Source organism: Hyla sarda, chromosome 6 (genome assembly GCF_029499605.1).
Source record: "Hyla sarda isolate aHylSar1 chromosome 6, aHylSar1.hap1, whole genome shotgun sequence".
NCBI classification, from domain to species: domain Eukaryota; kingdom Metazoa; phylum Chordata; class Amphibia; order Anura; family Hylidae; genus Hyla; species Hyla sarda.
The window spans coordinates 261,227,145-261,242,198 of NC_079194.1; the positions used below are offsets into that span (position 1 = coordinate 261,227,145).

General features: G+C 42.1%; 1 protein-coding gene across 7 annotated transcripts in view; it reads left to right on the plus strand.

Moving 5' to 3' along the window:
* The window catches only part of RASSF7 (Ras association domain family member 7), a 232,830-nt gene extending 224,771 nt beyond the window's left edge, over window positions 1-8,059 (plus strand). For 6 of the 7 annotated variants that reach the window (XM_056527106.1, XM_056527103.1, XM_056527104.1 and 3 more), the window contains 3 exons: window positions 953-1,121; window positions 2,202-2,321; window positions 7,739-8,059. In XM_056527106.1, the coding sequence (XP_056383081.1) occupies window positions 953-1,121; window positions 2,202-2,321; window positions 7,739-7,770 (321 nt within the window). In that variant the 3' untranslated portion in view covers window positions 7,771-8,059. Of the gene's footprint in view, window positions 1-952; window positions 1,122-2,201; window positions 2,377-7,738 lie in introns of all 7 variants that reach the window. The other variant, XM_056527108.1, reaches the window with a different exon arrangement.
* The last annotated feature ends 6,995 nt before the right edge of the window (window positions 8,060-15,054 follow it).

Consider the following 15,054-nt stretch of genomic DNA (forward strand, 5'->3'; position numbering starts at 1 on the left):
GATATATAGATATATATAGATAGATAGATATAGATAGATAGATAGATAGATAGATAGATAGATAGATAGAGAGAGAGAGAGCGAGATATATATATATATAATAGATAGAGAGATATATATATATAATAGATAGAGAGAGAGCAATATATATATAATATTATATAATATTATATATATATATATATATATATATATATATTATAGAGAGAGAGAGATATATAGCGATATAGCGCGATATAGCCGAGGTTACTGAAAAGGGCTCCCACACCCCGGGAGTGGATAATGGAGAGAATGCAAAACAAGAGATCTTTCAGTCCTCTAGGCCAGTGGTCTTCAACCTGCGGACCTCCAGATGTTGCAAAACTACAACTCCCAGCGAAGGAGTTGTAGTTTTGCAACGTCTGGAGGTCCCTAGGTTGGAGACAACTGCTCTAGGCTATATAGATGTTTGTTTGTTTTTGAAATGTTATAGTCTCCAATAAGTATCAGGATATTTGTGCAGACTTAGGAATTTAAATCTGCACATACAGTATATCCTGATACTTATTGGAGACTATAACATTTATTTCTTTAAAAAAAATATATATATATAGCAGAGGACTAAAATATCTATTGTTTTGCATTATCTATGATCACACAGGGCTTATTATAGTTAGAAAATCTCCTAAGGCATATGTTTATCTATAGGCCCCCATTTACCCAACAGAAAACCAAAGAGCATCTTCTTGGTCTTCACCAGGTTGGCATGCATTGGCATCCCCTTCTGAATAGAAAAGTACAGCAGACTTTGCTTTACTGTACAGCTGGCCACTGTGGACACCATCATCTTTAGATAATCTGGTATTGTCATTTAGAGCCATTTCCGTTATGATGTACACTTATTTACGGTATATAAATATATAATGTGTGTGCGTGTGCACCGAGATAACCTTTTCATGTTCTTTCTCTCCAGACAAGAAATGAAGAGCTTGAGGATCTTAACAAGGACCTTAGACAGTGCAACCTTCAGCAATTCATCCTTCAGACCGGCTCCACAGTCACAAATGGCCAAGGACGACTAGACGATGAGTCTTTTTCTGATCAAAGTAGCCAACAATGGGAAGTCCAGCACAGAAGTACAGGTATGGATGCCCGGCCATCTGTCCAAACTTTAGTAATATTCTTTCTGTGACTATTCATATCAAGAACCTGTAATGGGATTAATGGGATGGCCTATGCAGCTTATTATTAAAGAAACCCCTAAATATTACTGTCCAGTAGTGAAAACTGATAGTTAGAATACATAAAACAACCGTGTAAGGCTAGGATCACATTGCTGTTCACATCCAACCCGTAAAGGGGCTGATCGGCTTTTTTTTTTTTTTTTTTTAGCCAATTGGACCCTGAAGCAGGTCTGATTCAGACTGCTACTACTGGGTCCCGACAGACCCCATTCACTGGCATGGGGTCCGTTGGTGATTCCGACAGCAATGTGAACGAGGCCTAAGAGGAACTATGCAAAACAAGTAAAATGTACTGTAACCCATATCATCCAGACCTTCGCTTTCCTTCTTTACAAAGTAACCACAAATGTTTATCTATAGTCTGTTTTAAAGGTATTGTCCAGTTTAGGAATCAAATTTTTATAGGGAAATATAATAAAGAGGGTCCCCTTTTCAGCATTCTAATTTCCTCTTAAAAGGGTTATGCAGGAAAAAAACTTTTTTTTTAAATATATATCAAGTGGCTCTAGAAAGTTAAACAGATTTGTAAATTACTTCTATTAAAAAATCTTAATCCTTTCAGTACTTATGAGCTTCTGAAGTTAAGGTTGTTCTTTTCTGTCTAAGTGCTCTATGATGACACCTGTCTCTGGGACCGCCCAGTTTAGAAGCAAATCCCCATAGCAAACCTCTTCTAAACTGGGCGGTCCCCGAGACAGGTGTCATCAGAGAGCACTTAGACAGAAAAGAACAACCTTAACTTCAGAAGCTCATAAGTACTGAAAGGATTAAGATTTTTTAATAGAAGTAATTTACAAATCTGTTTAACTTTCTGGAGCCAGTTGATATATATATATATATATATATATATATATATATATATATATATAAAAAAAAAAGTTGTTTCCTGGAATACCCCTTTAAGAATTATAAATGTCAATTGAAATATAAGGATAAAATATTACATTTTTTTAATATATATATATATTTTTTTTATAGGATCCGCAGATTCTCTTCCACGACCTGCCCCCAATCATCTCACAGGTCCTCCCCGAAATCATCTCACAGGTCATCCACGTAATTTGCAGAATCCTCTTCTCTCTACCCGGAACCCTGAGGGTGTGTATGTGTGACCTCCCTCGCCCTGCGCACGCTGCTTCTTCCTCTCTTGGTGGTGGGTGCTTTCAGCATGTACCGTAAATCTATTTTATTTTATTTTTTTATTTTTATTTTTTGCACAGCCTCAGGATGAACTTAATGCTTGTGAACTGGGGAAATTTATTTGGGCCAAAAAATTATAAAATGTATTAATGGCTTTAAAAGACTGTTGTTCGTGTACGCATTATAACCTTGTGTCCGTTGCTAAATTATTTTAAAGGAGTACTCCACTGGAAAACTTTTTTTTTTTTTTTTAATCAACAGGTGCCAGAAAATAGATTTGTAATTTACTTCTATTAAAAAAATAGGTTTGCTATGGGGATTTTCTTCTACTCTGTACAGTTCCTAAAATGGACAGAGGTGTCAGCAGAGAGCACTGTGGTCAGACAGAAAGGAAATTAAAAAAGAAAAGAACTTCCTGTGGAGCAATATAACAGCTGATAAGTACTGGAAGGATTAAGATAATAAAGATAAATAGCCGATAACTTATACCGGAATATCGGTATAAGTTATCGGCTATCGGCCTTAACCTCCACCGATTATCGGTATTGGCCCTAAAAAAAACGATATCTGTCGATCCTTAATAAAAACTGTTTAAAAAAACTGTCTGAGACAGACTCCCAATAATACTGTTACTCCCAATAATACTGTTACTCCCAATGATGCGGTTACTCCCAATGATGCGGTTACTCCCAATGATGCTGTTACTCCCAATGATGCGGTTACTCCCAATGATGCGGTTACTCCCAATGATGCGGTTACTCCCAATGATGCGGTTACTCCCAATGATGCGGTTACTCCCAATGATGCGGTTACTCCCAATGATGCGGTTACTCCCCCCTCCCCCCCCCTTAACTTCATCATTGTCGGTCGCACATCCTCTGTGTACACAGGGCAGTGAGCAGGTGATGACAATGATTTTATTGGCTACACAAAACATGCAGTCGGCCATTGTATGAGCTTTTACTTTTTCTTGGGCTGATTTACCGGGAACAAGCATTCCTAGAAAAGCTCATTTCATTTAAAAGGGACATTAGTCTAGACAGTGTAAGAATGCACCAGATTTATAACAGAGACTTAAAGGAGTACTCTAGCCATGAGACATATTATTCCCTAATGGGGATAAGATGTCTCACCGCGGGGGACCCCAGCTTGTATTCACCACCCACCTGTTTGAGCTCCAAGCCGTGGTGCTAGCCCACATACAGGTGGTGACCACGGGGCCGGAGAATAGTGACGTCAACACCCCCCCCCCCCCCCCCCCCGCGCTATGCAAGTCTATGGGAGATTGCGGGGATCCTTTTGGATAGGGGATAATATGTCTCAGGGCTGGAGTGGAGTACCCCTTTAGTACTTATCAGCTGCTGTATACTCCAGAGAAAGTTATGTAGTTCTCTTCAGGCTGACCACAGTGCTCTCTGCTGCCTCCTCTGTCCATGTCAGGAACTGTCCAGAGCAGGAGCAAATTCCCATAGCAAATCTCTGCTGCTCTGGACAGTTCCTGACATGGACAGAGGAGGCAGCAGAGAGCACTGTGGTCAGACTGGAAGAAACTACACAACTTCCCCTGGAGCATACAGCAGCTGATAAGTGTAGCTTTCTGGCAGCAGTTGATTTAAAAAAATTTTCTCCGTAGTACCCCTTTAAGTTGTTTAGATAGTCTGGAGATGACCCAGATATTTAATCTAGGTTTGCACCACCTGGCAGAGTTCACACCCGTGTTGTGCTCTATTTAAATTGGACTAGCAGAGAAAAATACATTACTGTAAGCAGTAAAAAAAAAAATTTCTCTGTTCAACTTCTGCGATCCAACGGACACCTGATGGTCCTTATTCAAAGTCAGTTGGACCCGCCAGGACCCAGCAGTGCCCATTGTGCTTCAGCATCCGTACAGCGCAAAAAAGCTGAACGGACATTAAACGGGACGGAGCACAACACTGATGTGAACTTAACCTTAGTTGGATTAGTTTTACTCAAAAATTTGTTTGCCACACCCACTTTCTCATAAGCTCCACCCCAAATGAAGAAGGTAAAAAGTGCCTAAAGCACATTATGTCAGTGACATGTAACCTAATGTGACATACATAATGTAAGTCACACAGCAGGATCCTCACAGCACCGGCCATCTAGATTTGTCACTTGTTTCATGTGGCATCTGATGTTTATCATTGGCCCATTGTTGGACTGGTAACAAGTGCAGGAAGAATAAAGGATATTTATTCTGGCCTACATTTCCCCCCTTTTCATTACCGCAGGTTCATGCTTGGTCTGCCACAGTTACACATCTATCATCCTGAGTCTGTTTGGTGATTAATTCTTTTTTTTTTTTTATTTATAATTTAATCCACTGTTATATTTTTGTTTGGTGAATGGGTTTTCCAGTTTTATGGATTTAATCACAGCCTAATCTGCGCTGCAATACCTCATATGGACAGGTGTGGTGCTCTTTCTGAAAAAAAACAAAAAACTTTTGAATGTCTGACATGTCATAGAGACATGCCAGAAGTTGTGATTGGTGGAGGTCCTGCTGCTAAGTCCATGACCATTCGCTACAATGAAGGTACAGAAGTGCTTGCCTGAGTGCTGCAGAGCATATTAAGTATGAACAAAGTAACAGTAATATAAACAAGCACTTTTCCCTATAGTCTTAGCAATCAATGGGGGTCTCAGCAGCTGGACCCCCATCAATCACAACTTCAGACATCTCTCTGGGTCAGAAATAGTTTCAAAGTTTGTGTACACTTTAATGTGCATATCGGCATGTATCGCTTAATGCTGTGATAGAACTGTTCTGAACCATAACTTCTCTGCATAATTTGCTGCAGTCTATGTAAACTCCAACAATTTCCTGCAACTTTACATTCTTCACTACTCTGCTCCTAAACATCTATGTCTGATCGTGGGGGTCCAGCCGCTGGCACCTCCGTAAACTTTGGCGCGGCCCCCAAGTCATCCAGTGCATGGAGCGGAGTTCGCTCTGTGCCGGATGCCAGGTGACCACAGCCGTCACGCCCCCTTCATTGAGGTCTATGGGAGGGAGGCGTGATGGCTATGTACTAGCTGTCACGCCCCCATCATATACATGAATGGAGGGGGCTTGGTGTGTTCAGAACACCGTGGTGCCAGCCAAGAGATAGCAGGGGATCCCAGCGGCCAGACCCCCCCCCCCCCCCCTCCATTAAATGTCTTATCCCCTTTCCTTTGGATAGGGGATGAGATGTATAAGGATGGAGTACCCCTTAAGGAAAAGGTAAATGGAGGCTTTTAGGTCAGTCAGTGCATCACATATGCATCTATAATTTTATGGGCTGTGTTAACATAAAAATTTACTCCAAATACACGGGGGGGATTATCTGCCAAATGGGCCAAACCCGATGTAATGGTTGGCCAATCCTTGGTCATTGGTGCGGCCGGTCATTTGGACCCATCAAAAAATGATTAGCTGTGGACCGCATATCTCCCAGTGTAATAGGTAATGTGCGTCAGTCACTCGGGCTGAGGCTCTGCAAATAAGTGCAAACGCCAATCTGCAAGATGAGTCCTAGTTTATAGTAGTAGGAGAAGATAAATTTTTACACTTTTTTTTTTTCAAATTTTATCTTTTTATCCACCACAACAAAAGAGATATCTGTATATATTTTTGTAGGTGAAATTTAAATTCTAGCCAATATTCCAGAGAGGCAATCAGTATTTTGGCGCTGGAGCAACTTCTGGTAACTGAACTGTTCTGTGTTAACCCCTTAAGGACGCAGCCCTTTTTCACCTTAAGGACTGAGCCCTTTTTCGCAATTATGACCACCGTCACTTTACGAATTAATAACGCGAAAACGCTTTTACCGAATATTCTGATTCTGAGATTGTTTTTTCGTGACATATTCTACTTTATTTTGGTGGTAAATTTTCGGCGTTAATTGCATCCTTTTTTGGTGAAAAATCTAAAAATTTCATGAAAATTTTGAAAATGTTGCATTTTTCTAACTTTGAAGCTCTCTAATTGTAAGGAAAATGGATATTCACATTAAATTTTATTTTTATTCACAAATACAATATGTCCACTTTATGTTGGCATCCTAAAATGGACATATTTTTGCTTTTTGAAAAAATTAGAGGGCTTCAAAGTAGAGCAGCAATTTTCAAAAATGTCATGAAAATTGCTAAATCTGAAGGGACAGATGTTACAGAACTACAACTCCCAGCATGCCTGGGCAGTCAAGGCATGCTGAGAGTTGTAGTTTGGCAACATCTGGAGGGCTACTGTTTGGGCACCACTGTAACAGTGGTCTCCAAACTGTGACCCTCCAGATGTTGCAAAACTACAACTCCCAGACAGCCTTTGGCTGTCTGGGCATGCTGGGAGTTGCAGTTTGGCCCCCCTAGTGGTTGCCACAGTAAAGATCGATTTACTTTCACTTTCAATTCCCCCCCCCCCCCCCCCCCACTGTCGATTCCCTACCTGATCAGGATCCTGCAGGCTCCAGCGAAGATCCCAGGTCCCCAGGCATCTTCTCCTGCAGGTACGGCCTCCATCTTCTTCCCAGGGGCGGGCAGAACAGGGGGTTGCCATGGCAACCCCCTGTCCTGCGCTGCCATTGGTCAGAACTCCGTTCTGAGTAATGGCAGGGGATAGGAGTAGATCGCAGCTTTGCGATCTGACTCCAATCCTTTAGGCTGATCGGGGCTGTTGCTGACAACTCCGATCAGCCCTATTTTCCGGGTGATCGGGTCACCAGAGACCCGATCAGCCCGGAATTGGAGAAAATCGCATGTCTTAATTGAAATGCGATTTTCTCCGATCGCCGACATGGGGGGGTCTCAGGACCCCCCTGGGCGATGTGCCAGGGTGCCTGCTGAATGCTTTCAGCAGGCATCCGGCTCCGGTCCCCAACCGGCTAGCGGTGGGGACCAGATTTCCCACGGGCGTATTGATACGCCCTCGGTCCTTAAGGACTCGGAATGCAGGGCGTATCCATACGCCCTGTGTCCTGAAGAGGTTAAAGTGCTGCAGCTTCTTCAATATTTACATTGACTTGTACTTGCAATTCCCATACTATTTGTAGCGGTGGTGCAAAGAATTGTAATGTTGTCCACTATTATATTATATAGCCAGTCCCACTGAAATCTGCGGATTCAGACATTGCTCTGCCCTAACATGGGATTAGAACAATCCCATTGTTATACAGTATACATGTCCATTTTATGTTTATTTCCAACTTCATTCTGTTTAGTTTACAGAGTACATGAACCCCTTCTCATTTAAAATGCCTAGAGGTTTTCTGTTTGCAAAAGTAAAAGATTCCTGAAAACATCTGTATTGTAATTGTCAGGTTACAAGATGTGGCCTCTCACCTACTAATCTTCTGCTTTTATATCTTTTACAGTTCTACCGTCACGGGACACTTCATGGACTTGAAGAATATCCTCGAAATGACTTGTTTTAATATTTTATCTATATATATAAACTAACATTCTTATGTCAGAACTATATCTATATATTATATGTATATATCTAATTAATTGTTTATATCATTTTGTATTATACATTTCTTTTGATACAGATGTGTATAAAGAGATATCCCTTGCTGTTTAATATGAAATATACTACATGTAATAGAGAAGGCGGGAAAGAGTTTCAATACAAAAAATGTGAAAAGAAGAGAAAAATCTAAATTTGCCAGGTTTATTAAGAATTCTGTGTAAGTTTTCACATATCTGAATAATTATTTCATTAATAAAAAAAATACAATTCATTCCTGTTGTGTTTTTGAGTGTCAAATACAAGTACAAATAGAGAAAACTGATGGGCACCACCTCAATAAAGATAGGGTGCAATAGGCTGCAACTGAATGTAAACCCAGAAGAAGAAAGAAAGCTAGCAACCATTTATTAATTGCACACCACAAATATTCAATATGTTCCAAAAAATATATAAATCTTTATTTATCACAAAGCAGACAGATGAGTACACACAATTAAAAACACATAATCCAAGAGCGGAGGAATATAATCCTACTACGCCCACCCTGCAGTGGGTACAAATAACCCTAAGATGTAAACCAGTCCCGGACCAATTGGTCCGGGACTGGCTTACATCTTAGGGTTATTTGTACCCACTGCAGGGTGGGCGTAGTAGGATTATATTCCTCCGCTCTTGGATTATGTGTTTTTAATTGTTTTTAATTGTGTGTACTCATCTGTCTGCTTGGTGATAAATAAAGATTTACGGTATATATTTTTTGGAACATATTGAATATTTGTGGTGTGCAATTAATATATGGTTTTTAGCTTGCTTTCTTCTTCTGGGTTCAAATACAAGTACAGCATCTTATATATTCACTGACAAAAAGATAAGGAGGCAGCTCTCCACTGGCTTCTTTTGACTCTGCTGGACATGATTGACCGGTCTCTCCCTATACGTTGCTGTCTTCTTTTACCTTTTAGGGAAAGATTTAGGAGCTCAAGGTCACTGATACTGGAATGAAATTTATATAGTATTTATTCAATAAATAGCAAACAATATTGCAACATATAAAATAGAGTAAAAATAAATAAAATGTGAATGATTAAATAAAAATTACCTGCCGTCTACAGGCTCCTTGTGTGCCGCTCTGGTCAGTTAATAAGATGCATATAAATAATATGTACTAAGTGGACCATCCAACAGGATAAAGTATTTATAATAATATCAAAATGGTAATGCAATTGAATATCTGGAAATCGAGATTACAGTAGATCCTAACTCTGGGATTAGTTGTTGCAAGTCAACTAGGAATGGTTGTCCTCAATGAGGATGTCTCAGTATTATATACTGCTCACCATGGTTGTGGATAGTAGACTCGAGCACTGTCTTTGTCCTCACAGATCCCCTCTCCTAGGCTGGAGAGAGTGCTATGGGGGTACGGCAGTCTTCTCTATGAAGTAGAATGTATGTTTAAACAGCATTGGTTGTTATAGTATATGCTGCTGAAGAAAGGACCTAAGGAGGTCCTGAAACGCGTCCAGCTGTTTCTTATATGTACGCCCATCACTAAAACCTTAAAGGACCAATAAAAACGCCACTGTCAACCTCAATTTGAATCCCCAACATACCTGTCAATCACTGACCAAGGAGCGCGCGCGCTACCGAACACGAGGACGCTACTTCTGACGCCAGTCTGGACACCACCATTTTATGTATAGCTACGATCGCTGCAGCCCATCTGACCGATGTGGGTTTAAACAAATGCTACTTTCCATAGAGGAGAAAGCTGTGTCTCCCGCCGCGCTCTCTCCAGCCTAGGAGAGGGGATCTGTGCTGACACAGACCAGCGCTCAAGTCTATTATCCACAAGTAAGGTGAGCAGTACATAATACTGAGACACCCTTATTTAGGACAACCATTCTCTTCATGTCCGGACTGGTGAGTGTTATACAACAGAACTTTGATAAATTGCCACTCTATCTATGGACAATTCAGTGGAACTTTTGAGAAGGTGGCAATAGCTATAGTTGACTCGCAACAACTAATCCCAGAGTAACAATCTACTGTAATCTCCATTTCCAGATATTCAGTTGCATTACCACTTTTGACTTATTATAAATACTTTTTCCTGTTGGATGGTCCACTTAATACATATTTATATGCATCTTATTAACTGACCAGAGTGGCGCACATGAGCCCTGTGGACCACAGGTCATTTTTATTTAATTATTCACATTTATTTATTTTTACTCTTTTATATGTTGCAATATTGTTTGATATTTATTGATTAAATACTATATATTTCATCCCAGTATCCGTGACCTTGAGCTCCTAAATTTTTCCCTATTGATCCAATTTTTCAGTCACAGTGGGTGTAGGTGATTATTTGGTCAGCTCGGTCTTTATTGGTGTTTTTAGCTTTACAAGAGCCTCTCTGATATACTATTTCCTTTACCTTTTGTCACTTACTTTAAATTGATATAGTGTAACACTGCCAGGGACAACTAGCAAGCTGGCAGTCTCCAGTAAGTAAAGTATTAAGCTATGTGTACACAGCTAAAAGCCACCTCACCCTTGTGCAGTGCTGCTCCGTGACACTCTTGGAGCAGCACTCAGCATCGTGTGGTCCCACCATGCAACTTGCATTGTTTTCAGTGGTAGTTTACGAGTGGGACAACACAGAAAAAGTTACATAACTTTTTTGTTTTCCACACGATACCAGGTCTCCCATTTTCCGGAGAAACAATAGATATACAGCACTATGAAAAGCTATCATGATAGATGACAGGCCCTCTTTTAAAGGGGTTCTCCGCTACCCTGCCTTCCAGAGCTCCGCTCGCAGCGCCCGGAAGTTTTACTCCGAAGGCTGTGTGCGGTGTGTTTGAGGCCGCCCCCTCGTGACGTCACGCCCGCCCTCTCAACGAAAGTCCCCCGACCCCCTTATAGGTCTCCAAGTGTCCTATTAGGGGTTCAGGGAGCTGCGTGCACCATCGTTTTTTTTTTTTTCTTTTAATAAAAAAAAATCCCCCCCCGACCCCCTAATAGGTCCCACAGGGTCCTATTAGGGTCTGATCCCTTACCCTGGGTCCTATTAGGGGTTCAGGGAGCTGCGTGCACCACCCCTTTTTTTGGGGGGGGGGGCACAGCTTTTTCTATTACTGAAGTATACATACATACATACATACATACATACATACTTCCCCGCACCCCCCCCCCCCCTTCCTGCCTGCCACTGCCCTCCCCCGCCACCGTAGAAAAAAGGCGATGGCCCGCCGGGCATTTTTGGCAGCGGAGGCTTACGCTTTTTTTGCCTCCGACTCCGAATCTGCCAGTGAGGACGAGGAAGATCCTACATTTTTGTGTTCTTCTTCCTCATCATCTAGTAGTGATGATGAGTCCCCTGTATGGCGGCGGAGACGCCGCCAGGCGAGGCCACGCACCCCCCAGGAGAGTGACCCAGTGGCCGACACTCGTACGAGTGGCACCGGAGTGCACCGGAGCCCCCCAGAGGTTTATCAGCCATGGATTCCTGAGTTTGTTGGCGACTCAGGAATCCAGATTGACACGGCTGGCTTCACTGATCTGGACTTTTTAAAGTTTTTTTTTTCAATGACAGCCTGGTTAATCACATGGTGGAGCAAACAAACTTGTATGCCCAGCAGTTCATTGCCCACCACCCCGATTCGCTTTTGGCCAGGCCCAATGAATGGCACGCCATTGATGCAGCGGAAATTAGGACATTTTGGGGCCTCACGCTGCATATGGGCCTGGACAAAAAACCAAGTGCTCGTCATTACTGGAGCGGGGACGTCCTCTATCAGACCCCGCTTTACTGTATGGCGATGACACGGAGGCGGTTAGAGGCCATTCGGAAATGCCTGCATTATGCAGATAATGCGGCATGTCCACCCCGAGGTGATCCCGCCCATGACCGGCTTTACAAAGTGAGGTCGGTCATCGGTCACTTTGGGGCCAAATTTTTGGAGGCCTACGTACCACTCAGGGACCTCTCTGTAGATGAGTCTTTAACAGTTTTAAGGGGAGACTCATCTTCCGCCAGTATATTCCCTCGACGCGGGTGCGGTATGGCGTGAAGCTCTATAAACTCTGCGAGAGTACCTCCGGGTACACTTGCAAGTTTAGAGTATATGAGGGACGAGATTCCCGTATTGAACCCCCAGAATGTCCCCCCACTCTGGGTGTTAGCTGGAAAATTGTTTGGGACCTTATGCTGGATAAGGGTTTCCACATATACGTGGATAACTTTTATACCCGCATCCCTCTGTTCAAATCCCTTTCCGCCAGATCCACGTCCGCTTGTGGGACCGTGCGGAAGAATCGGAGAGGCCTCCCTCCAAATTTGGTCCAGACGCCTATCTCCAAGGGTGAGTCCCGTGCCCTTACCCATGATAACCTGTTGTTGGTCAGGTATAAGGATAAGAGGGATGTCCTTTATATTCACCACTATTCATGGGAACGGCAGCACCCCTGTCCCTGTGCGAGCTACCGTAAGACCGGTCCTCAAGCCAGATTGTATTCTGGACTACAATCTGTATATGGGGGGAGTTGATCTCTCAGATCAAGTCCGTAAGCCATATAACGCCATGCGGAAAACAAGGGCATGGTACAAAAAAGTTGCGGTCTACGTGTTACAGGCTGCCATGTACAACGCTCTTGTACTATCCCAGTACACTGGCAACACAGGGACATTCCTCCAGTAACAAGAAGAAGTCCTAAGGTTCCTGATCTTTGGGAAAGAGCAGGCCGGACTTCCCAAGGGTCTGGAGTTATAGGCGCCTGGATCGTCCCAGGCCAACACTTTCCAGGTGTGATCCCTCACAGTGGAAAGAAGGGACAAACCCAGAAAAGATGCAGTGTGTGTAGCAGGAGGGGGATACGGAAGGACACCACGTATCAGTGCGACACTTGCCCAGATAATCCGGGCCTCTGCATAGGCTGCTTCAGGGAGTATCACACGTTCATGGAGCCCTAAATTTTCCCTTTTCAGTTTAATTTTCCATAATTTGACCAATGTACCAAGTCCAGAGTACATTCCAAATTGCTAACCTAAAACCACTAAATTGCCCCCCCAAAAAATGAAAAAAAAACCTGATAAGACCTCTGGGGGTGTTCTTTCAAAAATGGGTCATAGGTCACTGAGTCACTATCATCGGGGACTTTTTTGTGTTACCTCAAATGCGCAGCGCTCTCTCTCCACCTGAGCAGTTGCGCATTTGAGGCAACAGGTTAGGGGCAGCCACACACATCACATTTCCAGAATGATTTTTTTTTAGTTTTGGCTATGCTCTGGGTCATCATTCTGGGAATATATACTTTTTTAATATAATTTATAATTTTCTGGCCCACTGTACCCCATATTACGGGCCTCTGTACCCCACCTGTCTACCCCAGTTACAGCCTGTTTTCCCCCATAGTGTTCCCCTATTTTAGGGCTCAGTGCTCCCCCCATTAACGCTCTTTGAGGGGGGGTCCCACATCCTCTGCTATGAAAAGCTCAAGGCCCCTGACTGACCTCATGCCTATACCAAGACCTGGTGTGCACCAGCGGAGCCAAAATCATCCAAAAATCAGGTATGTCCTTACTCCAAAGAAATGTATTTATAAATTGTGGGGTGTCTTTTCTGCTATTAACCCTTGTAAAAATGTAACATTTTGGGGAAACCCACATTTTAGTGAAAATATATATATTTTTTTTACATATGCAAAAGTCTTGAAACCCCCGTGGGGTTTTAAGGTTTACTTTACCCCTTGTTACGTTCTTCAAGGGGTCTAGTTTCCAAAATGGTATGCCATGTGTTTGTTTTTTTCCCGCTGTCCTGGCACCATAGGGGCTTCCTAAATGCGACATGCCGCCCCCCCCCCCCCCCCATTTCAGCAAATGCAACTCCTACTCTTCTGAGCATTGTAGCGCTCCCGTAGTGCGTTTGACGTCCACTTGTGGGGTACTTCCATACTCAGAAGAGATGGGGTTACAAATTTTGGGGGGTATTTTCTGCTATTAACCCTTGCAAAAATGTGAAATTTGGGGGGAAACACTCATTTTAGTGAAAAAAATATATATTTTTTTGACATGCAAAAGTCGTGAAACCCCTGGGTATTAAGGCTCACTTCATTCCTTGTTACGTTCCTCAAGGGGTCTAGTTTCCAAAATGGTATGCCATGTGGGTTTTTTTTTGCTGTTCTGGCACCATAGGGGCTTCCTAAATGCGACATGCCCCCCGAGCAAAATTTGCTCTCAAAAAGCCAACATGCCCCCCAAGGTATGTGCTTACTCGAGAGAAATTGGGCTACAGATAAAAGTATAAATTTTCTCCTTTTACCCCTTGTAAAAATTCAAAAATTGGGTCTACAAGAACATGCAAGTGTAAAAAATGAAGATTGTGAATTTTCTCCTTCACTTTGCTGCTATTCCTGTGAAACACTTAAAGGGTTAAAATGATGACTGAATGTCATTTTGAATACTTTGGAGGGTGCAGTTTTTATAATGGGGTCTTTTATGGGGTATTTCTAATATGAAGACCCTTCAAATCCACTTCAAACCTGAACTGGTCCCTGAAAAATTGTGAGTTAGAAAATTTTGTGGAAGATTGGTGCTGAAATTTGAAGCCCTCTAGTGTCTTCCAAAAGAAAAAACTTGTCAATTTTATGATGCAAACATAAAGTAGACATATTGGAAATGTGAATAAAAAAAAATTTTTTGGAATATCCATTTTCCTTACAAGCAGAGAGATTCAAAGTTAGAAAAATGCTAAATTTTCAATTTTTTCATCAAATTTTGGGATTTTTCACCAAGAAAAGGATGCAAGTTACCACAAAAATTTACCACCATGTTAAAGTAGAATATGTCACGAAAAAACAATCTCGGAATCAGAAAAAAAACTAAAAGCATTCCAGAGTTATTAATGTTTAAAGTGACAGTGGTCAAATGTTCAAGAAACGCTCTGGTCCTAAGGTGCAAAATGGCCTGGTCCTAAAGGGGTACTCCGGTGTAAAACTTTTTTTTTTTTAAATCAACTGGTGCCAGAAAGAGAGAGAGATTTGTAAATTACTTCTATTAAAAAATCTTAATCCTTCCAGTATTTATTAGCTGCTGAATACTACAGTGGAAATTATTTTCTTTTTGGAACACAGTTCTCTCTGCTGACATCTCTGTCCATTTTAGGAACTGTCCAAAGCAGCATATGTTTGCTATGGGGATTTTCTCCTACTCTGGAC